This window comes from Hesperophylax consimilis, chromosome 4 (assembly GCF_061612785.1).
Source record: "Hesperophylax consimilis isolate HC1 chromosome 4, BYU_Hcon_1.0, whole genome shotgun sequence".
Lineage (NCBI taxonomy): Eukaryota > Metazoa > Arthropoda > Insecta > Trichoptera > Limnephilidae > Hesperophylax > Hesperophylax consimilis.
Genome location: NC_142839.1, coordinates 3279517 through 3305030, shown reverse-complemented (window position 1 = coordinate 3305030; position 25514 = coordinate 3279517). Strand labels below are relative to the sequence as shown.

The 25514-nt window shown below is 37.4% G+C and overlaps 2 protein-coding genes across 3 annotated transcripts in view; one reads left to right on the top strand and one right to left on the bottom strand.

The window, feature by feature from the left end:
- Nucleotides 1-9361, top strand: part of GckIII (Germinal centre kinase III) — a 228214-nt gene extending 218853 nt beyond the window's left edge. For both annotated transcript variants that reach the window (XM_089651230.1, XM_089651229.1), the window contains exons 8-10: nt 852-953; nt 2294-2472; nt 4278-9361. In XM_089651230.1, coding sequence (XP_089507356.1) covers nt 852-953; nt 2294-2472; nt 4278-4290 — 294 coding nt within the window. In that variant the 3' untranslated portion in view covers nt 4291-9361. The remainder of the gene's footprint in view (nt 1-851; nt 954-2293; nt 2473-4277) is intronic.
- A 22-nt stretch (nt 9362-9383) lies between these two features.
- On the bottom strand, nt 9384-25119 carry LOC149424051 (integrin beta-PS-like). The gene is made up of 6 exons (XM_089651228.1): nt 24702-25119; nt 15341-15508; nt 12600-12865; nt 11260-11794; nt 9682-10786; nt 9384-9589 (listed from the first exon to the last, which is right to left on the bottom strand). Exons 1-6 carry the CDS (start codon nt 24840-24842, stop codon nt 9384-9386), a joined length of 2421 nt encoding a protein of 806 aa, XP_089507354.1. The 5' UTR covers nt 24843-25119.
- Nucleotides 25120-25514: the final 395 nt, after the last annotated feature.

Below are 25514 nucleotides of genomic sequence, written 5' to 3'. Positions count from 1 at the left end.
TGAACCACATAAAATTTGCGCGGGACAAATGTTGCCAACTTAAAAACATAGAAACTGCTATCTAACATTTAATATTACAGCGTCATGGCCCCATGATCAGTATTTGATCAGTATTTTTTGTAATGGTTTCACTCGATTGCCAGGGCTCCTACCAGGGAGCAACTTGACAAATGTAAATTATCTCTCATAGCGAGGTTGAGGACCGACTGACATTTGGGGCTTATGAAAAAAAGATGAGTGGAGATAGTAGGAAGAATATTGCAAAAAAGCATTTAAAATGTAAAATACATTGAGAAAAGCATTTAAAATGCAAAATGGTTTTTAGAAAAGCATTTAAAATGCAAAATGGTTTTTAGAAAAGCATTTAAAATGCAAAATGGAAAATACCCATTTTGCATTTTGCATTTCCATTTGAAATGGATTTATTTGAAATAAAGCACATCTCTGTTGATAACTAACTAACTAACACCTTCAGGGGTTAATGTAAAATATTAAATATAGACCATTAAAAAAATCCATTGCCATAATTTTAGAGGCAACTTTGGCAATTATTTGTGAGAACCCTTAACTAGAGTTGTGATAAAAACTTAAGTAAATTGGACCCACCATACTTTTGAAATTTATTTAAAAAATCATCACACGTCCGATTTTGATTAATTTGATTAATTTGATCTTACATGTCTTCCAGAGGGTTCTCCAATAAATTCTTACGTTCATTCTATGGTTAAGTTAATTATTTACAAATGAAGTGATTCATTAGTAATTTTGAATTTTGTTTATTTTGATTTTACTAATGTTTTGAGTCTTGAAGGTCTGTGCATTGTTTTTCATTTAGAATTTTTAATCCACAGATGTCACCATTAGACCATCGGGGGACAGGAAATGGGGGCACCGGAATGGAGAGACAGACAAGCCCCTACCTCACACAACTTATCACTCCACTGCTACAAGAGGTAATCAAACATTAATTTATTTATAAAGAGGAGACGATTTACATATAGGAGCATAGAGCTTAGGCCATATTTTACCTCATTCCCTTAACAGTCACCCGTTATAAAGTTCACCAGGGTTGTCATTGTGTATGTGGCTATGTCTTCTGGTTCCACAATGTGTCTTCCCAGGTCTCATTTCTCCTCTCCAATCCCCCTTGGTTCCCTGAAGGCCCCACAAAGGAAGAGTATACGTAGGTTGCCTCATCTCTCTCCACTCCTCCTTGATTCCCCAAATGTCCCACGAGGGAAGAGGGTCTCATCTCTCCTCTCCACCCCTCCTTGGTTCCCCGATGGCCCCATGGGGGAAGAATACACTCCCCGTTGGTTCCCTGAAGGCTCCACAACGAAAGACCTCACTCCCCCTTGGTTCCCTGAGGGCCCCACAATGGAAGAGGTCCTCATCTCTCCTCTCCGCTCCTCCTTGGTTCCCTGAAGGCCCCATGAGGGAAGAGACCTTCGTCTCTCTTCTCCACCTCTTCTTGGTTCCCTAAAGGCCCCACGATGGAAGAGGACTTCGTCTCTCCTCTCCTAATCAAACATACTAATTTCAGTTGTGGGTTTTTGTATGCGAGTGATTGTAACTTTGGTTCAATGAACACAGATTTTTTTCAAATAGGTGACATTTCCAAATTGGAACTCCTATGTCAGGACTTCAGACAAATGATAAAGTACTTACCTGTATCATCAAAAATACTAATTTCCGTTGTGCATTCGTGCTGCTCTACTCTACTCTACTATGTACTACTCTAAGGACGGGTTGTTTCGGAGAATTTGAACAATTCATCAAATTTCAACGTTCATTTCCGGGTTCTGTGAAAGTCCTATTCAAATTCTGTTATTATATCATTATAGGCTAGTTGCTTGACAAAACTGAAATTAAAACAGAACTTGAAAAAATCTTTCACAGAACTGGCAAATGAACGTTGAAATTTGATGAATTGTTCAAATTCTCCGAAACAACCCGTCCTAACTCTAGTTCAGAGAATTCAAATTTGCTTTGAATTTATGTAGTATTTTCAAAATTGAATCTGATTGTGTGAAGAATTCCGACAAGCAATAAAGTACCTGTGAATTGTATAATATTTAACAGAAAATTATTTTAATTGCGTCATTTTCAAAATTTGTACAGATTTTTCAAGAAGTCAGACAATCTGGTGATTTTTCACGGTTCAGCACTAATAATAAATATAATTATTAATTTCAAAACAAAACTGGTTTTCTGAAGAATGATCTTAAAGGTCCGATCCCTAACTCATCGAACCCACAAATGGTTTGATGGTTGTGTTTGTATTTATTTGTAGCTCCAGAGAAAGCACAGAAGTTCTGGGGGCGGCGGAGGGCCAGGCGAGACGGCCATCAGCGAGCTGCGGCGCGCCTTCGAGTCGGCAGAGCGCGGCGCCCCCCTCATCACGCAGGCCTTCGTGCACCACCTTCTGCAGCGTCTGGCCACCCCACACTCCACACCCCACCACTGGCTCAGGTACTAAGCACGCAGCTTACCGTACACCCCACGCATCAGATACACTTCCTTGCCTGTACAGAGCTGCCACAACCTAACTTTGTCAGAGTCACTCATTCACCCATCCCACTTGGGATATAATTCAGAATGCAGCTAGGTTCGTGCCTCTAGAAACCTCTCAACATTTCTCTAGATATTTCTCTAGATACGTCTCTTGACCATTCTATGGACGGGTCTCTGGACGCCACTTTAGATATTTCTCTAGATGCATCTTTAGATTTGTCTCTAGATAAATCTCTAGATACAGAGCTGTTAGAAGACAGCTGATAGCAGTACCCAGAGTAATACGGAGATATCATTCTTAAATTTGAACTTTAATTTACGTGAAAGTTGCTCAAGTGGTACATATGAACCCTTATACCGATATACTGCCCCGCTTTTCAGCTGTTAAAAATTTGTAAATTAACCACTAAAGTAATGGAAATGTCTTTGTCTTACTCTGATTGTACATCTTTCAGAGCTGATTAATAAACCCAATTGAAACCGATAACTGATTCTGTGACACTTTACAAACTAATGCTTGCATTGTTTATTTTATAACTACCCGTTATAGACATATTTGTAGTTTTCAAGAAGGATTCAAATTATTAGTTCTCATGTTGAAAGTAAATTATCTATGCAAATAAAAATTGTCTGTGTCTTTGTGTGCTTGCTATATTTATGTGTTTTGATTTTTAATTATTTTTCTGTAAATATTAGAGGCGTGCCGTGGCTTTACAAAAACAGGAAGTAATTAAAATGATTCAAACAGTTTTTTCCACACAAAAAATTGGTGTTTAAATAAATAATTATTATAAAAGTAATGGCCTTCTCCTGGTGAGTACATATTATGCTATCACACCAAAACGGGGTTGTAAATTAAGTCATCTAGTTTCAGAAAAATATCCATTTACAATTCTTTTATGTCCTAAAACGGGCAATCGCCTAGTTGGACATTTTAAGTTCATTAATTGTATTATGTAATATTTACAAACAAACAATAAATAAATAAAATAAATAAAAAATTCATCTATTTGATATTTGTACATTTGCTCCTCAGTGCCTTCAGCGAGTAGTGGATGTAAGAAAACTAAAAGGGTAAAGAAGGGTTTCTCGTACCATTGTGAAAACCAAAAAATACTCTGTTATTCTTTGGGTTTACGACTTTCAAATACCTGGCCATGGCCGTGTTCAGTGGATTATTATTTTTTAATTTAATATATATTTTGTTTGCCTGTTTAACAATATTCTGTTCCCTAACACCTCTGAACTTTATTGTTCATCTGTTTTGCATTTGTTTGTGAATGGATTGTTAAAAACAAAATGTGCATTGTTTCATAACAATATTGCTTTTGTATTTAGTGTACGTGTTATATTCAGGACTCCAAAGTAAGGTCACCTCTTGGTATATTTTTGGTTTTATTTTTGTATTAAAGTAAAGAAGTTGCTCCCATCCAACTGCAACCATCTTTTATATTCCAATATTTGGAGACCTGAAGATACATAATTTTGTTTGTAAAATAGTTTGTGTAGTTTTAGACATTGTAAATGATAAATAAATTATAATAAAAGGTTTGAAATATTATTTTTCTTTCTCCGATAATATGTGATTTTTTAAGGAGAATGAATGTAAAATATTTGTGGAGAAATTATCATGGAGAAGCATTGCCATGGGTGCATTACAAATTTAATTCAATTAATTTAGTTTTACAAATAATAATAACGATTGCATTTAGTTATTTTAGAGAAAAAAAAATGTTTTTAATATTGTGAATTTTTTCTTTCAGGGACTTATCCTAGACTATGTGAGAGAACAGCATAGAGCCTTTTCTATATTGATTGTGTTCTTTGAAAGTTCTTTTGTTATATTGATTGGGTTCTTTGAAAGTTCTTTTGTTATATTGATTGGGTTCTTTGAAAGTGTTGCTTGGTTTTATCTATTCTCATTGTCACGTGTTAACTAGAAGAACCACATTAAGTATCTATAAACATATTACTTGTTTAGTCACACACAATAGTACATATTTCCAATTTCTTTAAGACGAATTTGCATTGTAAACTTTTGATCAGTAATAATAATTCCTTGCAATTTGATAATTACAAAAAGCATGGCTCAGCAAATAAATAATTGAAAATGAGAACATGTGACAGTGTGTGATTGCATTGAACTGGAATAAATTTTATTTTATTATATTCACATAGAATATTTAATTTAATTATTACATAATGTGTATGAGAATTTGTTTTATTTTGCTGTCTTATATATTTGATTTCTAATACATAATAATAATGGTTGTAAATAACATGTTACCAATGTAATATGAACTATGTATTTTGTTAATTGAAATTGTTTATTTTGTGAATTTCAGAATAATACTTATTACTTTCAAGACTTTTTGTGGAAAAGTCAAAGGTGTTTTATTTTCATTGTATTTTTGTATGAAATTATGGTTTGTCAGTAACGTTGTTCAAACTTTATAGAGATAAAAAATTATATTATAAAAATGGTATTGTTTGTTTTTGGTTTTTAAATTATTTTTTTAGTAAATCTTGTTTGGTTAGTTTTCAATATGTATTTTCAAAGTCAGTTATGAGCTTATGGATTGTTTAACATATATTAGCTAAGTACGTAGAAAGTGAAATACTTAACACGTTATGCATAGATAGTTTTATTAAATAGAAAAATGACTATATCAGTCGGATACGACTCGGACAAATTCTTTCTACAATTTACTTGCTTAATGATGTATTACAGATGGAACACTTTACCCAAATGTTAGGCGAATTTGTTAACTCTTACAATAAATTCACCATTGTTTGGTGAAGGACCAACACCAGTAAAAGTCTGTCCGACTGATGTCAGAATGAATTACTTTAAAAATACTGATAAATGACAATACTAGTTTGGCTGAGGCTATTGTATTTTCTGATATGTAGATGGCGGTCAACGACCCCTGATTTATTTTGATTGCCATTAAAATCTAGCTTTATTAATACTATTGCTAATTTTGCAGGGATTTTTATAAATAAATATAAAAAAGCAGTTACATAAAAATCTGACCATTTTTGAATGTATTATAAAATATAGAAAGTTTTCCCGCACTTCAAGTAATCAAGTACGAGTAAGGCTTCAGTGCCATATCGTAGCACTAGCTTTGCCATTGATAATTAACCACTCTCGGTATTTTGCAATCAACTAATAGCTCACGCATAAAAACTCCACGTTAGACTAAGGATTTCCAGTATTTGAAATTAGACGAGAGGCCGATCAGTGATCTGTGATCAGTGATCAGTGATCAGTGATCAGTGATCAGTGATAAGTGATCAGTGATCAGTGATAAGTGATCAGTGATCAGTAATCAGTAATCAGTGATCAGTGATCAGTGATCAGTGATCAGTGATCAGTGATCAGTAATCAGTGATCACTGATCAGTGATCAGTGATCACTGATCAGTGGTAGATTTCCTAACTCATTACAATTATTAATGTCACTTGACTTTATGGTACACCATTTGAGTGTAAATGTTTATGAGATATTTATCAATTTCCTTGGTGTTTGAAGTTTTGTGTGATTCCTAAATAAATAGTTGGTTCGGTTAGGACAAATATTTACGTTTATTTCCTGAATAGGGCGGATGTTTTATAGTTTGTGAAATAAGCCATTCCTTTAGTAGTCCTCATGAATAAAATGTCTGAGTAGAATATTTTCAGCAAAGTGTTTGCCAATATATTTTGCGCATGTAAGCGGGTCGTAAAAGTAGTTGATCCGATTTGTAAATATGTAATTTATAATTCATAGCAATTTATTAATTTTATTACATTATATTGGAGATGAGAGTAATTGATTAAGGATGTTATATACATATATACTATAATATTTTTTGCAAAACTATCAGATTATAAATAGTATTTTTTTAATCATATGTAAATTAACAACAAATATTGTACCAATATGAAAAATTCCATTTAGGTAAAGTTAGATTATGCTTAAGAGAGGATCTTAAAGGGTACCATCAGTTAAGGGCACACGTTTCCTATCAAATCCGCTTCCCGTCTTCTGTCCCACGGTCACTTGCTTTGAGAGAGGATCTTAAAGGGTACCATCAGTTAAGGGCACACGTTTCCTATCAAATCCGCTTCCCGTCTTCTGTCCCACGGTCACTTGCTTTGAGAGAGGATCAAGGGTACCATCAGTTAAGGGCACACGTTTCCTATCAACTCCGCTTCCCGTCTTCTGTCCCACGGTCACTTGCTTTGAGAGTGGATCTTAAAGGGTACCATCAGTTAAGGGCACACGTTTCCTATCAAATCCGCTTCCCGTCTTCTGTCCCACGGTCACTTGCTTTGAGAGAGGATCTTAAAGGGTACCATCAGTTAAGCGCACACGTTTCCTATCAAATCCGCTTCCCATCTTCTGTCCCACGGTCACTTGCTTTGAGAGAGGATCTTAAAGGGTACAATTAGTTCAGGGCTCCGAGCATAGAAGTTTCCTATCAACTCCGGATCTCTTCCTCTGTCCGACGGTCACTTGCTTTGAGAGAGGATCTTAAAGGGTACCATCTGTTTTAGGTTTCATTTTTTAATGTTTCCTAACAACTCTTTTTCTCTTCCTCTGTGAGAAGATTTTAAAGGGTTCATTAGTGCAGAGCTTAGAGCACAGCCACAGGCGTTTCCTATCAACCCTGTTTCTCTTGCCCTGCCTTAGAAATAAACCACTCTGGGCTCCTCAAATCATAAACAGTGGTTTTATGTGTTCATGTTGTGGTTTGGGTTCATTTTTATTATTTATATATTTCTCACTTGCATAGAGTAAAAATTATTCCTAAAATGCTGTGTTTTCATCAAATAATACATATAGCTTATTCCTGGTGTGTAAACCTTTCTCTTTTCTGGCATGCCTAAACATATTATTATGTAAAAAAAAAATTGTTTTAGAAACAAACAATAAAGGATTTAGTTGATAATATAATTTCTTTAAAAAAAAACATATTTATTTAGTATTTGTAATGTTTATATCAATTATTATTATTGATCAAACAAATGATTTGTTATATATAACACTTGTAAAGTAACAACCTTTCTTCCACTGTCTATGAATACTTTATACATATTGCACTGTCGTCTATTCCGTAATGGAGAGGTAAACTACAGTAATACCGAATCCATGAAATGGAGTTACACTTTTAGCAGTCCATTGTCTCCATCCCTCTAGTTAACAGCTGAGCAGTCATTCTAAGTGAATAGTCTTGGGTAAAACGCAACCGCCTTTATAAAATTGTCATTTGGGGGTTCTGTAGTTTGCTTGTCGTATACAGTTTTGTGCATTATTTTTATATTGTTACAAGAAGTCATGTTTATAAAATCATTTAACAAAATTCATGTTGTGTTACAAAAATAATGTTTTCACTATGCATTAGGTCACAATAAAATTATATTTGTATTGTTAAATGCTAACGTTTCCGAAAGCAAAAGGTGGTCACCACCACACAGTGGCTGCTCGTGACTTTTGAGTCGGCTAGAATTGAATTAAAAAATACAAATAAAAGTTATTGATAATGTTGCACACAAAAATGATTTTTGAAAAAAAAAAAAATTCAGCTACACCATTAATAACGTCATATTTTTAAAACTCTGACACACTCAAAAGTCACGAGCTGCCACTGGTATTGCCTAGTAAATGAATGCTGCCATTTCATTAAAGTTAATTGAATGGATGGGGAAAGCTCTACTGAAAAATAATTGACTTCTTGTTTTAGTTGCATTGTTTTTATGAACAAAATGCAGGTCAAATACCATGCAATTGTAACATATGGACCATTGGGAATATATTGGACTTTAAGAAACTGAATATTTCAATCAATATTTTTTTATCTTTTTTTTGTTATATGGATTTTTCTTGATCATACCTGCGTATATGTTCGGGAGACAGCCGACTTTTGTTTCTTGATCATACCTGCGTATATGTTCGGGAGACAGCCGACTTTTGTTTCTTGATCATACCTGCGTATATGTTCGGGAGACAGCCGACTTTTGTTCATCCATATTGTTGCACCAAAATTGTATTCTTAGATGACTCCTCTGCCACAATTAATTTATTTATTGTTTAACACATGTATGTTGCATTATGTTTGATAAATAAAAAAATCGTTATTTTGAATTTTTATTTTATTCGTCACAATGAGATATTTAAACTGGGCTTGCCAACTTACTTTATTTCAAGTAATCTATGATTGCAAACGTTTAAAGTTATTAATGCTGTTTTGATAATTTTTCAAGCTGACAACATTTCTGTATTGGCTTATTGTTGATGCAATTCTATCTTTGTGTACAATTTTATGAATGAATATTTTATCATCTTTTAGCCATTAAGTTTTTTTTTGTTGTTTTCTAATTGTTTCCCAAATTATAATTTTTTTTCATTCTTTTTTATACAGTATCTATTGTTGTCTTAAATTGAAGGTTATTTTTACATGTAATAGTTGAAATTGATAACTTGTTGAATTTAATTGTTAACAAAATAGAATACATAGAAACGATTGGAACTGTGTGAATTAGGATGATTGAAAAGAATTATTGTGAAAAATGCAGGTGGCTCGTTAATTTGTAAATTTTAATTTTTTTAATAGGAACTAATGTATGATTAAATATTATTATATCCACGGTATAGATATCTGGTTGTACAGAGATATACTTACTTAATAAATTTAAAAATATACGGATTTTAGTTTTATTCTTCCAATATTTTATCACTACCCAATACATAATAACACCATTGAACTGTTTAATTATTACTGTTAAAAATTAATTTACGTATTTTTTATTTAGTAATTATGATACAAACATGAAATGTTAATTCAAAATATATTTATAGATTTAAGCGCTATAGAAAAAAGTTATGTGCTCCTGAAAGTAGGGTTACTGAATGTCGTGGTAGAAGGTTTGTAGAGGGGGTTGTCTCCGCGGTCCCATTTGGCCATCTGCCTCTCCTTCTCAAACCTGATGTACTCTCTCTTGTCGTGGATGGAGGTCAGAATCTTCCAGATGATGAGGATTCCCAGGCCAGCCAACACCGTGCCACCAACTACACCAAAAATCACCGCTGAAAATATTATTTAAATGATTAGTAAACAAGCATTATACCTATTGTTAAAACATTCAATCTTCAGATACATAATGAAACCTTCTACTCACCCCACAAATCGATTTGAACACCGCATCTTTTTTCTTTCAAGGCATGTACTTTCAAACCAATATTGTCTTCTTCATATCTATATTTGAAAATAATTGTGCACCCATTATCGGGCACTAGACAAATTCGTTCCACATTGCTTTCTTTATTGTCAGTAACCACAGTTTCATTAATATAGTCCACAGTCTCGGCTTCAAAACCGGTGCACTTGATACTACAATCGCTTTCATCGTATAATCCACTCTTATGTATCTGACACTCGACACAATGGCGTAATTCGTCGCATCTAGTTCCGGTGCAGTGCGGGCATTCTTCACAGTATCTACCGGAGTAGCGGAACTTGTCTGTTAATTTGCACTGACAGGCCCCGCAGACGCAGTCCCCATGTCCGGAACAGACTTCCTCCGAGTCCTGCGCCATGCAGGTAGAGTTGGTCTCCCGGCACTCGCAGGCCGGCCCGCTCCAGCCCGACTCGCACCGACACTCTCCGCAGTCGCAGCGCCCCCTCTCTGCACCCGAACATAATAGCCCTCCATATCTCTTGCAAGAGAAGTTATCGCACTCGCAATAAGTTCCATAAATGACTTCTTCTGGATTAGATCTTTTGACGCAATCACATTTGCCACACTTGCAGAAGCCAAGACCTGAGCAGATGTCTCCTGCCGTGGCGTTTTGACTGCAGTGGCTGGTGTCACCTGATATGGTCTTAGCTTCATCGCCGGAGCATTCGCAAAAGCGGCCGTAGCGACCCGAATCGCAAGAACACACTCCGCACTGTAAACTTCCGCTTGCATTGCAACTTTTGGAGTGTGGTTCGAAACCTAAATGGCCTTGCTCTTCACATGGACATTGACAGATAATGTCCAATTCGATAGAAAGACTTTCATTCAAGGAGCCTGGTTTGATATTGATAACTTGGTTCCATTCCGCCTTGTTGACGGGGCAACTCACCGCCTTAATAATGGCTGTAAAGTTAACTGTGGGTCTCCCGCGTAATCCTCCACATTCATTTCTTTGTTTTTCCTCTCCTCCTAAACAGTTTGAGAAATACTGGATCTCCACTGAACCTCCAGAGTCGTCACTAATAGTTATAGAGTCAACGAGTTTCTGGAAAGCAAACAACATTTATTATTTTTGTTATTTGTTTTTGGGGTATTATGCCGTGTTGCGCTAACTCCTTCTTTAGCCAACGTTTCGGACAGCATTGCAGTGTCCATCATCAGGGCAGATGTGTTATTTAAATTATTTAAATTTTTAATTATTTAAATTATTTAATATTTAATTATTTAAATAACACATCTGCCCTGATGATGGACACTGCAATGCTGTCCGAAACGTTGGCTAAAGAAGGAGTTAGCGCAACACGGCATAATACCCCAAAAACAAATAACAAAAATACTTTTGGCCGTGAAAATCTTAAATCATAACATTTATTATTTATAAGTAAATGTCATTGGCCTATAAGATGCTATAATACTTGACTAATTTTGTGCGCTATTATATTACATATAATAAATAATGTACATAATATTATAAATAATGAATTAGTCATTAGAATTATCTAAAAAAACAATTCTTACATCGTATTCAGCTTGGACAAGATCCACAATGTTGGATGAATCCTTTGTTAGTGTTCCATAAGATGCTCCGTATATATTATTCTTCAGCATTTTATAGGTCTCTCCTTGTTTTGAAGTAATGGCAAAAATAACATTGATGTTATTTTGTCTAGCAATCTTATCTATCTGAGCAATGGACGGGTAGTCGGTGTGAAGGGAATTTGTATATGTGCCGTATTTATCCAAGTGACACAGCTCATCGTTAGGTTCAACTATTCCAGCAAGTTTTCCATCTCCAGCCATGTGGAATCCAGCGTCAGTGGAGAAGATGACAAGCCTCCTGGCTTTGGGGCGCCAGCCGATGTCCTTGGTGCACACCATGACTTGCATCAAGGCATCCAGACCCCCTTCAGGGTAGTCCATGTTTCCTGACACCGGAGCAGACTTTACTTCTTCCGAGAACGAGTTGGTGTCCGTTGTGAGAGGCATTTGATTTTTGTAACTGTATGGAGGTGCACATACTATGTTGTTGGGAAGCATGCAAGGTTTCTTCAGCCTAGAAAATAATTTTTAATTTGAGCCGGAGTAACTGGATTTGTAATATATTAGATATTGATTGGCTGTGCTAAACATAGATGGCACTTGTAGCATTAATTCATAGCTATTGATATTATAGAGAACTACAGAATTATTATAAGCTCCCTGAGGTCAATCTCAAAGAATGATTCCTATCATCATAGAACACAGAATTCCTATCGTCATTGGCCTACTGGCTGTCTATCCAGCTTCACTATAATTACATCGACGAAAAAACAACATTGTTTGTTCTCCGACTATCATTTGAAGAGCAATCCAAGATTCCAGGAGATACACGATTGTAATTTTTTTTTTTTAAAAAGAAAGACAAACATTCCTGGGTTACGAATAACCTGAAAATTTTTTGAAAATCTCCTACCACCACCACAGTAAGCGGAAAATGTTGTGTTGTGATGGAGGATTTAGCCAGCCAACGTATTAAACACACTACGCCGGGGTGGGACCCAAATGCGATGTCAACTCGGCTACTGACCGGCCAAATTTTATTATTCTGCGTTTACACATAATGATTTACCTCTGGGATGTAATATTAATGCCTGACTTGGCACAGGAACTCCTCCCAGTGAGACAGGCATAGCAAAAACCATTGTTACAAATTTAATGTGGTCATGATAAATAAAAGAAAAAAATGGATAGGTATGTGCGCCATCAAAGTCAGTGTCGGTATGTATTGTGCTAAATTGAAAAAATCTCACTAAACTGACTCAACACTGATTGATTGCGCACAGTGTTCGCTATTATGGAACTGCATTTGATTTACTTACTTTTCAGGGACAGTACTAACATACGGCATTTCAGGCTTATCAACAAAGCTGCCGAAACCCAGTCTGAAGTTGTTGGTAATATTCTTCATGACGATGGCAAGTTTATTCCCAAGTGCTGACAGGGCATCCTTGTCGTCCGCCATGGAGGCTGACAAGTCCATCAAGTAGTACAGATCCACAGGGTAACTCATGGCTTGCTGATACTGTAGATCAATTCTTTTTTGTTCTCCCTGTCTAAGAGTGAGACGAATCCTTTGAGGCTTTATCTGGAAGACAGGAAATGAAAACATCATTTTGATTACAATGCAGATTATACTGAATGAATTTATTTTCTTACTCGTCTGTTATACTTTGTTTGAAGCTTGAGGTTGGTGAGATGTGTTGTAGAATTTTTTTTTTAAAGTAAACTAAACATGAGAAGAAGAGAATAATAATAAAAAAACAGTGTAAAAACGGTAGACATAAGAAAAATCTAAGCGCAACATCAATGACTTTACAATATATACAGACTCGAAGTGGCAAGCAAAAAGTACATCAATTGTAATGCTTTTGATTTTATAGTTTTAGTACTAAACGTGTGCTACTTCTAAATAAATTGCACAGTGTTTTGCCGTCTGAAGATTACAGTAGAACCCCGTTAATTCGAACCCCGATAATTCGAAAATACGCGTAATTCGAAATTTTCGCAAAAAAAATTTCCGCTGAAAATTTTTTTCATACAATTTTTTTTTTAATTCGAAATTCGTTAATTCGTAATTTATTTTTGTCCGCGCACGAAAATTTGTTCTTGTAATTCGAAAAAATTTGATTTTTGCGAAAATAAATCATAATATTTCGTAAATCTGAATCTAAAAGTCAGCCGTGGCGGTAAAACGCCGAAAAATGTATTTTTACGTGGTTATACATCGTCCTAATTAGTATTATTATTTTGTAAATCTGAATCGATTTACACTGGAATGTCATATTTTTTCAAATTTATTTCGAATATCCGAGTTTAAAGGGCCGAGAAAATACATTTTACGCGGATATATGTCGTAGTTTTACGAGTTTACGCCAAATATCTGCATTTAAAGGGTCGGCCGCGACGAAACTCGGCCGCGTAATTTCGATTTACGCGTAAATATATCGTATTTTTACTAACTTTACTTCGAATATCCGCGTTGAAAAAATACGGCGCGACGGAAATCGGCCGAAAATTTTCGATCCATGCCGAAATATGACATATTTTTACGAATTTACTTCAAATATCTGAACTTAAAAGGCCGGCCGCAACGAAAAACTGCCGACAAAATTCGATTTACGCGGAAATATATCATATTTTTACGAATTTATTTCGAATATCTGAATTTGAAGAGCCGGCCGTGACGGAATACGGCCGCGAATTCTCGTTTTACGCGGAAACATATCGTATTTTTACGAATTCAAATTCAGATATTTGAAATAAAGGGCCGGCCGCGACAGAAAATTACCGCGAAATCTCGATTTACGCGGAAATGTATCGTATTTTTACGAATATCTCAATTTAAAGGGTAGGCCGCGACCGAAATCGGCAGCGAAATCTCGATTTACGCGTAAATATATAGCATTTTTACGAATTTATTGCGAATATCTGAATTTACAGGGCCCGCCGCTACGGTAATCGACCGCGCAAATAAAGAAATAATTGGTATTAATACGAATTTACAACTAAAATACTACCCGGATTTGAAGAGGCGGCCGAGAAAATCGATTTTCGGCGTATTTTTTTTTTTTTTTTTTTTTCATAAAATTTCGAATTACGTGGGAATTCGTTAATTCGAAATTTGAATTTTGATGTCCGCTGGATTTCGAATTAACGAGGTTCTACATATGCTTCGTAGAGAAAATGCAAGGCCGACTAGATTAGGGGTCTGGGGCAACAGCCAAATTACAAAGTCAGTGCTGTCACCAACTAAACGTCACTGTTTAAAATAGTCTAATCACTCTGTTTATTTATGTGCTTGCAGTAAAACAACATACAAAACTGCAGTAACAATAAGTATCAACAAGAATCGCCACCATTAGCAAACTCTTGTTGCTCTATTTTGGCACGGCACTGATTGGATCATTTGACGACTCAAAATCCCTCTGGCGCCCAGGCTTATAAATCTAGTTGGCCTTGGGGTAGTATTCTACGCAACTTTTGAATGCCGAATGCCGCCCAGTCTTACAGTTTATTTCGTTCTTACACATACATTTTTTTAATATCTTTGTCATACATGAACAACTTTTGTATTAAGAATTTCCGGGAAAGATAAGAGTGTTTCTTAGCCCGTCATCCTATGGGTCAATAAGCAATCGACATAAACCGAATGCTGCAAAAAACTGCGCAGAAAATTAAGTTCATTATAGTTAGGTAATGGTCTGCAGCTCAGTTCGGTGTAGAACTTTTTAGTGCAGGGTCTTGCAGCATTCGGTTTATGTCGATTGCTTACTGACCCGTGGGACAACGGGCTTACTTGCCACATTTTATCTTAATTTTGTGAGACAAGTCTAGATGTATTGTAACGTTATTGGCAGCAATATAAAGTTCAACTGTGTGACACCAGGGGTATACATGCAGGTCTGAGAAATACTGCACGAGAACAGTGATATTTTCAACATCTTTTTATTAAAGTTTCTTTATTCTTTGCCTTTTTTTACACATTAAATAGTTTTTGGGCTCTAGCAACTGCCAAATTAGAATCGTTCCGTCGGAGTAAAATTATATATGAACTACAAACCTGAACGGCTTCTTCTTCAGGTGATCCCGCAGTAAGGTCCTTGTCTTCAATCACTTTGACCGAGCTGACAGGGTTGAGGATGTGCTCCTGCGGACACCATCCTGCTGGCTGCTGGTTGACATTGACGCAGCGCACCAGAGAATCGCTGTCTTTGGTAGACCCAACTGTCTGAAATATCAATATATATAACAATCAATATATATATAACATTTCAATGTACTAAAATTTCTTCCAAAATCGGTGTTCCAAGTGGAGAAGGCCCTTGAAAGTTAAAAGTGAATACATAATATAATTTAAGGCGATGCACTACGTCGTGTAATATTTTAAATTGAGCCGCTATCAATAACAACCCTTACGTAGATGGCGATAAGGTTTAAATTCCCGCTTAACACCATCCGCCTGTTTTGATTTATTCAAGAAAAAAACATGGCCAAAAAGTGCCTTTTATTTTATTTTGTAATATTTAATTTTTTTTCGATTATTTTATAAATAACTTAATTTACCACATTATACAATAAAATAATAACCGAAAATGGGTTCGTAAGTAGGAGATTTTGAACTTTAAAGCAGTTTTCATAGGCCTTATACATTATTTTTTTCTGGGCTTATAAAAAGACTTATCTAAAAAATACTCAATTATTTCAAAGGCCAAGATGTATTCTACTCACAGTATTTAATTAAAGCATCTGAAACATTCCTAGGCGACCAAATTTTCAAACCAAAAACACATGATTTTGCATTACTATGTATGGCATCGCCTTAACGTAACTGGACTCTGTTTTAATTACTATTACAAATTTTTTTAAGTATATTTTATTTAGATATAAAATTTTAAAATTTTATTACTAAAATCGTTGCAACTTCTCGTAGGATTTTCATGATCTGGTAACATTTTATTTTTTTAACTTACAAATAAATACTAGGGTATTTTAGACCAAATGTTGCCACACACTAAGAATATTGAGTTGGTGTTGCATTTTGTTGAAAATTAATTTTCTCCTTCAATAATTTTTGCCCGGCTGGTGGGAATTTCCTATTCCGTTTATGGCACTACCTTTGTAAGATTGTCGGCTATGTGAAACATTGCTATCCATCGGGTACTATGTAAAATTGTCATAAAATCTGCGAAAGTAATGCTAAATTCGACCTTTGCAAATTTGTTCCTTTTTTAAATCTTCTTTTGTATTACAACTCATCGTCAATTTCGTTTTAAAAACCAATAAATATGTTTATGAAGGTACCTAGTTACAAGTATGTGCATCTCTGCACGGGGTAAATTTATAATAGTTATGCACAACTTTTTCAGCTTTGCCTATTTTTCAATCAGCCCGCGACTCTATGGTTTTTATTTTTTTTGTTGAAGGGGGAGGGGGTTGACAGCGAATTTCAAGATATATATCTGTTGATATTTTAGAATTTGGTGTTGTGCATACTGATCTTCAAATTTAGTGTAACATGCAGCGTAAATTTACCAAAACTATATGCAAAAAGATTCTCAGCCAGGGTTTTGAAGGATTACCCTAAACATTTTTCTCTATAGCCAGGTGGGCCGTATGAAATTGACATGCGGGCCATAGGAATGGGGCCGCGGGTTGTGCATCACTGGTTTATGACAATTAAAATTTTAGAGCCGAAAACCAAAACAATTCCGCAAGCTAGTTTTTATGACAAGTGCGATTTTACAATCGGTAGGTACAATACGCACAAGGCTTTACTATACCCTGGTCCGTTCTCAACTTGAATACTGCACCTCCATATGGACTCCACTTTACGATATCTATAAGTAAAGAAAATATTGAAAGTATCCAGAAGAAATTTCTGTGTTACCTCAACCACAGAATGAGCCCACCTAAACGGGGATACACAAATATGCTCTCGAAATATAATGTCTCCACTCTTACTAACCGGCGAACTTACCTTGCCCTAATGACCTTGTACAAAATCTGTAACAACTTTATCGACTGTCCTGGCTTACTCAATCTAATAAACTTTAAAATACCACCCAGAACGACGAGGCTTAACGACTTATTCCATATTAGCCACAAATGCTTGTGTCAGGGATCCAATCAGAAGAATGTGCGAATTGTATAATGAAAACCAAAACCTGAAGGATTCCGACATATTTTTTGATACATAATATGGTACTTTTGGTAGGAAATTGAAGTCTGTTTTCCTATAAAAAAAAGAAAATGTGTACTTACTTCATTCACTAAACTTGTATAAAAAATATTTATACACTTTTATTTGACACTGAGCATTATCTATTTTCAAAATAATTTTCTTTTATACTTTTTCCTTATTTACATGTAAAAAAATATTTAAAATTGTTATCTACCAGTCAATCTGTGAGAAATAGTTAGGATGCAAGTGAATTCTCAAGTTATTGTTTTACAAAATTATCTTTTAATTATTGTCTGTATCTGTGTTTTCTCCTTAAATAAATAAAAAAAAGTCGGTGATAGTAAGATTAAGTCATATTTTTCTTCGAAGCCTTGAAAAAGGGGATGATTGTTTTGAAGAGGAAATTGAGAAGCATGAAAGCAAAATCTTTAAAACATTCATTGATATATTTGAGTAGTAAAAGTGTATTTTTTTTAATAAGTAATACCTACTCGTATTTTGAAAATATAGTGTACTTTTATGAATGTTTTTATAGTAGAGGTAGGTTCATATGACTTTTGAAAAACCTATTTTTTTTTATTTTTATATTTACTCCACACAGGAGGCCCTGAAGAAAATAATTTCCCTCGGGGCCTATGTCATCTTTGGGGATGCTGTGTGGAGGGTCTTTTTTTGGAGAGGAAGGAGTGAACATGGGTCTTGAAGAGTCCCATGTTGTAGGAGGGAGGAAACACAGAGGCCGGCAGTTCGTTCCACAGCCGAGCTGTTGAACTTAAGAACGAATCGTAGAAGCGACCCGTTCTCATGTGACAAGTGTCAACTGTGTACAAATGTTGGGCGCGCGTTTGGCGTGTATCCCGACTACGCACCGGTGCCGAAGGGATCAATGACGCTAGTTCCTCAGAGCATCTTCCATTGTAATACCGATAGAACAAGGACAGCATACCTACTTGACGCCTGTGCTCTAAAGATTGCAGTCCGTTTGTTAAGATTGGGGAATCTATCAAACGGACCGCCCGTTTCTGCACAGAGTCAAGGGTTTTTTTCAGGTATTTTGGGGCTCCAGACCAGAGATGGCTGCCAAATTCGACAGTAGGGCGCACTTGCGATTTGTACAGGGTGAGCAGTTGTGTACTATTAAAGTATCTGCGGGCCCTGTACAGTACGCCCAGCTTCTGAGAGGCCAACTTTACTCTGGCTTCGATGGAGCCCCCGTACCTGAGCTGGTCACTTATAGTTACACCAAGCATATCAATGGAAGGCCTGTTCGGAAGATTGCTTCCGTTGAAGGAGACTAGATTATCATTTGGATCCCTTTTAGACGTAATCAGACAGGATTGGGTCTTTGAAACATTAAATTCGACGAGATTATTTTTACCCCAGGAGGAAATACTCTCGAGATAACCGTCCATTCTCTGCTTCAAAGCCCTCCGAGCCGTTGGAGTTTGTGTGCCCTTTGGGGGCTTGTCAAACAAAAAGCTATCATGAACTGTACTGTCATCCGCGTAACAATGAATCGGTGCACATGTCAAAAGGTCATTGATGTGCAACAAAAACAAAGTCGGAGACAGAACCGATCCCTGTGGGACGCCAGCATTTATGGAGTGCGAGGAAGAGGTGAAACCGTCAGCAACCGCCTGAATCGACCTATCCCTTAAAAAGTCAGCAATCCACGTACACAGGGATGCGGGAAGTCCGTAAGAATGCAATTTGTTGACAAGTCCTCGGTGCCAGACCCGGTCAAAGGCCTTGGATATGTCTAGTGCGACCGTTTGGGTCTCACCGTGACGTTCCAGGCACCGCCCCCAAACATGCGTCACATACGCGAGAAGATCACCGCACGAGCGGTTCCGCCGGAATCCGTATTGACGGTCGTTGATAATTTTGTTCTTCTCGAGGTATGTGAGCAGTTTGTCGTTTATCACACGTTCCATCACTTTGGACAGAACTGATGTGATCGCTATGGGGCGGTAGTTGGCCGGGTTGGAGCGGTCACCTTTCTTGGGAATAGGGTGAATGACCGCTTTTTTCCAACCAGAGGGCACAGTGCCACACTTCAGGGACATTTTGAAGAGCTTTGTCAAAACTGGAACTATTTCCGCAGCACACCTCTGCAATACCAGGGCAGGTATTCCATCAGGTCCACTAGCTTTGTTAACATCGAGCCCCCGTATGACGTGGAGTACATCCCGATGCCGGATCCTCAGCTTTTTCATATAGAAGCCGCAGTGAGGAACCGACGGCGGAACAGCACCCCCGTCGTCGAGGGTCGAGTTTTCCGCAAACATTTTCCCTAATAAGTTAGCCTTTTCGGTGGCGGTGTTTGCTAGTGAGCCGTCAGGTCTGGTAAGAGGTGGCAAACTGGGTTTGCAAAAATTTCGACCTATTGAGCCCGCAAGCGACCAGAATGCTCTGCTGCCATGCGGGCAGGCAGCCAGCTTTTTGCTGATCTGCAGGTCGTGTTCGAATTTTGACCTATTGATGATTCTCTTGCATTCCTTTGCCGATTTGTTGTATGCTGATCTGCTTTCGGGCGTTCGAGATGTGTTGTAGGCTCGGTAAGCCGCGTTTTTTCGTCGGACTGCTTCGGAGCATTGTCGACTGAACCACGGCTTTGAGCCCACACCAGTTTCTTTAGTAGTCGATTGTATGAAGCCATCCATCGCCGATTTGATGACTTCACCAATCTCCTGGGCACATCTTGAAGGGTCCGAAGTCCGAAAACAAACAGCTGACCACGGAAAAGCGTTGAAATGGGCCCGCATACCGAACCAATCTGCTGACCTATAGTGCCACACTTTTCTCCTCAGCCTCTCATTGGTTGGTCTGAGGCTAACGGGGATTGATGTCGTCACTAGGCAGTGGTCAGATGATCCCAGAGGCGCTGTGACGTCAATCTTATAACCGTGTGGCACAGTAGTTAAGAATAGGTCTAACAGATTGGAGCGGTGAGTCTGGACATCAGGAACCCTTGTAGGCTCCTGAACTAATTGCTCTAATCCGTAGCAAATGGCAAAGGATTCCGCCTGTCGGCCAGCCGAGTCCGTTGGGCCTGACAACTTCAACCATGGTTCGTTATGAACGTTGAAGTCCCCCAGAACAATAAACTCGGCCGAAGGGTAGCGGGGCAAGAGATCATCAATAGTATCGCTCAAATGTTTGAAGAGCTCGGAAGTGTCTGATTCGCTATGGTTCGGTGAGCGGTATAGACATGCGTAGAATCTTGCCGTACTGGCAAGATTGACGCGCACCCACATTACGTCGAATCTGGAGTTTTCCAGACTCAATAGTCGCACACAGTTGACGTCAGCTCGACTATAGAGGCAGACTCCTCCTTTCAGTCGGAATTTGCTTGCGAGGGTAAAGCCCGGGCAGTCCAGATAGGAGGAGTCTGGCGGCTCGGCTATCTGAGTTTCGGATAGGAAAAGAAGGTTGGGACGTTGGGACAAAAGATGGTGATGGACGGAATTTAAATTTGTGTGCAGGCAGCGAATGTTGGCAAAATTTACCAACAGTTTTGGCCCGCACCGGGGACGCCTGCTATTCGCCGCTGTAACGATGTTAAAATTGTTGTGTTGTATGTTCATGAATTTATTTTATTTTTTTTTTATAAGGGTAGGAGGTGAAAGGAAAGGTCTGGAAAGGAAAGGTATGAGGGGTGGGTAGGAATCTGGGGTTCAGGCTGTCCAGGAGTGATGAGCGTTTGGTTCCAGCCCACCCACTGCGGTGCTAGGCGATAGGCTGGGAGAGTCCGGCTGGAGAGGGCATCCAATGCGCCCCAAACGCTGCTGCTGGGTCCCCTCCGGTCACGAACCGGCACAACAGCAGTGGCGGGGTTTTTTCACTCGCTGATGGGGCAGCCCACCCTTAGTCGTGAGCCTGAGGGTCGGGCCCCTGTACTATCGAGCGGCCCGGACAGCGGTAACCGGTTGTAAAGGGTCTCCCTCAACCAGCATCTCCCAACCGGCCCGCCACGCAGAAGGTGGGCCGACGCACCCGCCACCAAGACCCGGGCAAACCTTAACCCATGAACCCGGGCACCCCTGCTAAGTCACCAAACGTAGCGAACCACTTGGGGTGACCTGTGGCAGAGGTGTTGGTAATCCAATAAATGGTTCCCAGGGCGGCGTTACCCATTCCCGCCTACCAAATTGAAAATTTGAATATAACGAGTAATGGCTATAAAGTGCAAATTTAGTTGGTCCCCTCATGCTCGTTATAACCATGTTAGACTGTAGTTATATATAAAATCCTAGAAGTCAACTTGCTTTTTCATTCCTCACTAGCAGTGTCTCATTTAAATGAAAGAATCCTGAAAATCTTCACACAAAAAATTGAAATTTGGGAAAAAAATTTACAATATTTAAATTTTACTCACTGAAAAGTCACGAGCCGCCACTGCTTACTTACTACAGTGATAAATTCTTTATACATAATGTATATTTTTAGAAACACACAGTTTAATTTGTTCAGGGATTCTTTATTATCTGACACTTAACAAGAGCGCCCCTGTCTGTACAGTGTAAAGACAGGGTACTATGTCGCCACCCGGTTAGGCAGTGTTGTGAGGCGGGTTAAGATAGAGGCATTTACATCTGGAAGGGATTTATTAATGCGGGTCTTGTAGGGGCCCGGATTGCATGAAGGAGGGAAAAAGAAGGATGCCGTTAGCTCGTTCCACATATGTGCCGACTAATCCAAAAGAGAGTTGAAGAAATGACCCATTCTCATGACGATAACATCAACTGTGAATGGGTACTCCACTCGTGTCTTTTGAGTTTCACACACGTGCACCGGGGATCAATACCGCTAGCTCCTTAGAGCAGGCTTCATTAAAATACCTTAAGAACAGACTCAGCACGCCAACATGGCATCTGTGCATAAGAGATGGCGATCGGTCTGTTAACAATGGATTGTCAATCAGACTGCCCTCCTTTGCACAGAATCCAGCAGGTTTATCAAGTATTTTGGGGCTCCAGCCTAGAGGTGGCTCCCTTATTCAATTGTTGGGTGTACTTGAGATTTGTACACGATTAACATCTGTTCTCTATTGAAGAATCAGCTAGACCTATACAAGACTCCCAGTTTCTTGGTAGCCAGATTTACTCAGGCTTCTTTGGAGTCCTGACACTTGAGCTGAGATTTACCAGGTTTGCCTCACCCCAGGCACAAACCTTCTCCAGGTGGTGGTCTACTTTTTGTCTCAAAACTTCTCGAGCTGTTTGGACATCATAAGTGGAAGAAGGCTTGTCAAAAAGATAACCCTTGTGAACGGTGCTGTCGTGAGCGTATTAACAAATTGGTGCAAATTGAACGAGATATGCAACAAAACAGCGTTGATGACAGCACTGATCCTTGTGGCGTAGCCGCATTGATTTGGTGCAGAGGAAGAAGAGCCGCCAACTACAGTCTGAATTGTTCTTCCCTTGAGAACATCCGCAATCCGACTATGCAGGATTTTAATGGATCCCGTACATGTAACAGGTTGGATATATCCAACTGACGGTTTAAGTTTATTCAAAACGCTCCAAGTACCGCCCCCAAATATGCATCACATATCCGAACAGATCGCCACACAGTCGATTTCGTCGAAATCCACTTTGTCGATCGCTAAGGATGTTGTTATTCTAGAGATATGCGAGCAATTGATTACTAGCCACCCTTTCCAATACCTTTGAGAGTATGGAAGTGGAAGTATATTTATTAATTACGATCATTATATATTATTATTCAAGCAGCTTATCAACTGTAAACCGTGTAAATTTAGTGAATCTGCTTAGCAAAGTGAGTCATCTCGGTGGATCTGTGTGGTGACCTTATCGTCACCTAAGTTGTGGTGTTACGCCAATAATGATTTACTGAATACATGTATTTTAACCAAACATTACATATACTTTAATCCGGTTAGAAAGTAATTTACATTGTTCATAGAAAGCAATCATTTTGAGAATTGATATAAATAAAAAAATACTTTTTTATTTTTAATGTGAATATTGCACAATATTCCCAACCATCAGGAGCCAGTGAGACTATGGCATCCCCAATTGGGGTATGTTTTGAGGCTGAAGGTAGTGGGAAGGGGAAGGAGATGGAGAAGTAAATTTGTCCATCATTTAAATTTCAAACTAAATTCAAACCTTGACGTAAACAGCTCGATGGACCTTTATGGACTTAAGCCATTAAAAACTAGAAGAGACTCCGCAGATATAATATATCTCCATAAAATTATCAATGGCTTTATTGATTGTTCTCCCCTTCTGTCTGAAATTAATTTTAGAGTTCCGAGCGTTAGAACTAGAGAAAAATCACTTTTTCATCTCCATAAATGTTCTACTAATATAAGACAAAATGCGTTTATATTCAGAGCCTGTAGTATATTTAATAAGAATTTTAATGATATGGACATATTCTCAAGTAATTTAGGAACCTTTAAAAGATATGTAATAACTAACATTAAATAATTTTAAATATTCTACTTGAAGTTATCATGTTATTGCTTTGAATCCTTTCCAGTTACTTACCTTCCAATTTATACTCATGTGTTCAATTTAGTTGTAGGTATACATTTATTATATTGTTATTATTGCTATTGTGTAGTGTTATTGATTGCTGCTGTGTTGAAATTTTACAATACATTTTGTTTTGAATTTTAGTTGGTTATTAGTATATCAGTTAAATTTAAATTTTTGAAATTTAGCTGGTTATTAGTATATTATTTGTGTTCCTAGATCTGTTATTATTTTTTATTTATTATTTACAATTTTGTATTTTTTGTAAATTTCTCAGGCCACGGGTACAGAACCCTTAGTTTCTTGTTTTAATATTTTTTATTATTATTATAATTTTAAGTGAAAATCTGTTATTGGATTTTATCTATATTATTTAGTTTATTCTTATATATGTAAATAATCTGTTGATTTTCCCAAATAAATAAAATAAAATAAAATAGAAGTACACGACAATTCTGATCTGGTCACCAAACAAGGCTGAATTAATTGTTTGGTGACTAGATCTGAATAGCCAGGTGCTTCTCTACATTCATCCTCCCCATCCCACACTACCTTCAGCCTCACAACATACCCCAGTTGGAGATGCCATATTCCCACTGGCTGTGGTAGGTATTCACAGAAAACAAAAAGTTTTGTGTTTGTGATTTTAATACCTATTATTTTTAATGTGAGTTGTTAATCTAGAAAGAAAGCGAATGATTACTGTTAAATTTCAAAGTTTTGATACATACCGGAATGGCGCACCAGACACACCCCGAAGTCCTGATGCAAGCTCCGCAAGTCTCCTTCAGCAAACAAGAAGATGGGGCAGTTCCATTGCAAACCAGCAATATGCCACACAATATAATTGTCAAATACCACCGCCTAATCATATTGCTAACCTTTTTTAATGGCCACCTAAGCTGTATCACACCTGAACACCAATCAAATACTGACTAACAATAAAGCATTGACGTGATAAAACACAGACCACAAGCTGTGGTTAAATACCTATAATTTCACTAATTATTTACGTCATAGTGTACTTGTTTATATTACACAAAGAATATACCTTTTTTTACATAATATATTAATTATTATTTATGCAAATTGGAAATTAATAACTTGTATTATTTGCTAAAATACATTTTGTCTCTAAATATGGCAGCAGATAACTAATGGGTAGTAACAATGATGGCCTTGCATACTGCATACTGGTCAGAAGTTAAAAAGTTGAAATCAGTATTCCTAAACATTTGAGTCTTAGCTTTTGAAAAGTAATAATATACAACGTAAAAATCAAAATCACAAAACTCACAGCATTATTCAATTAAGTAAAAAATCCATTCTTACAAACAATTTATTCTTCGGCGGGAACTGAACCAGCAACTGTCACTCTCAAAGTCGAATTTGTAGACCGTTACACTACAAAGGTCCTGTGATAGAGATGCTCTAATTTACAAATTGTGGAAAGCTAAAATAAAATATTGTTGAAGTTTACTTGTTCTACAAGTATTTCAATGGAAGACGCTTCGAGGAACTAACGTCATTGATCCCCTCGGCAT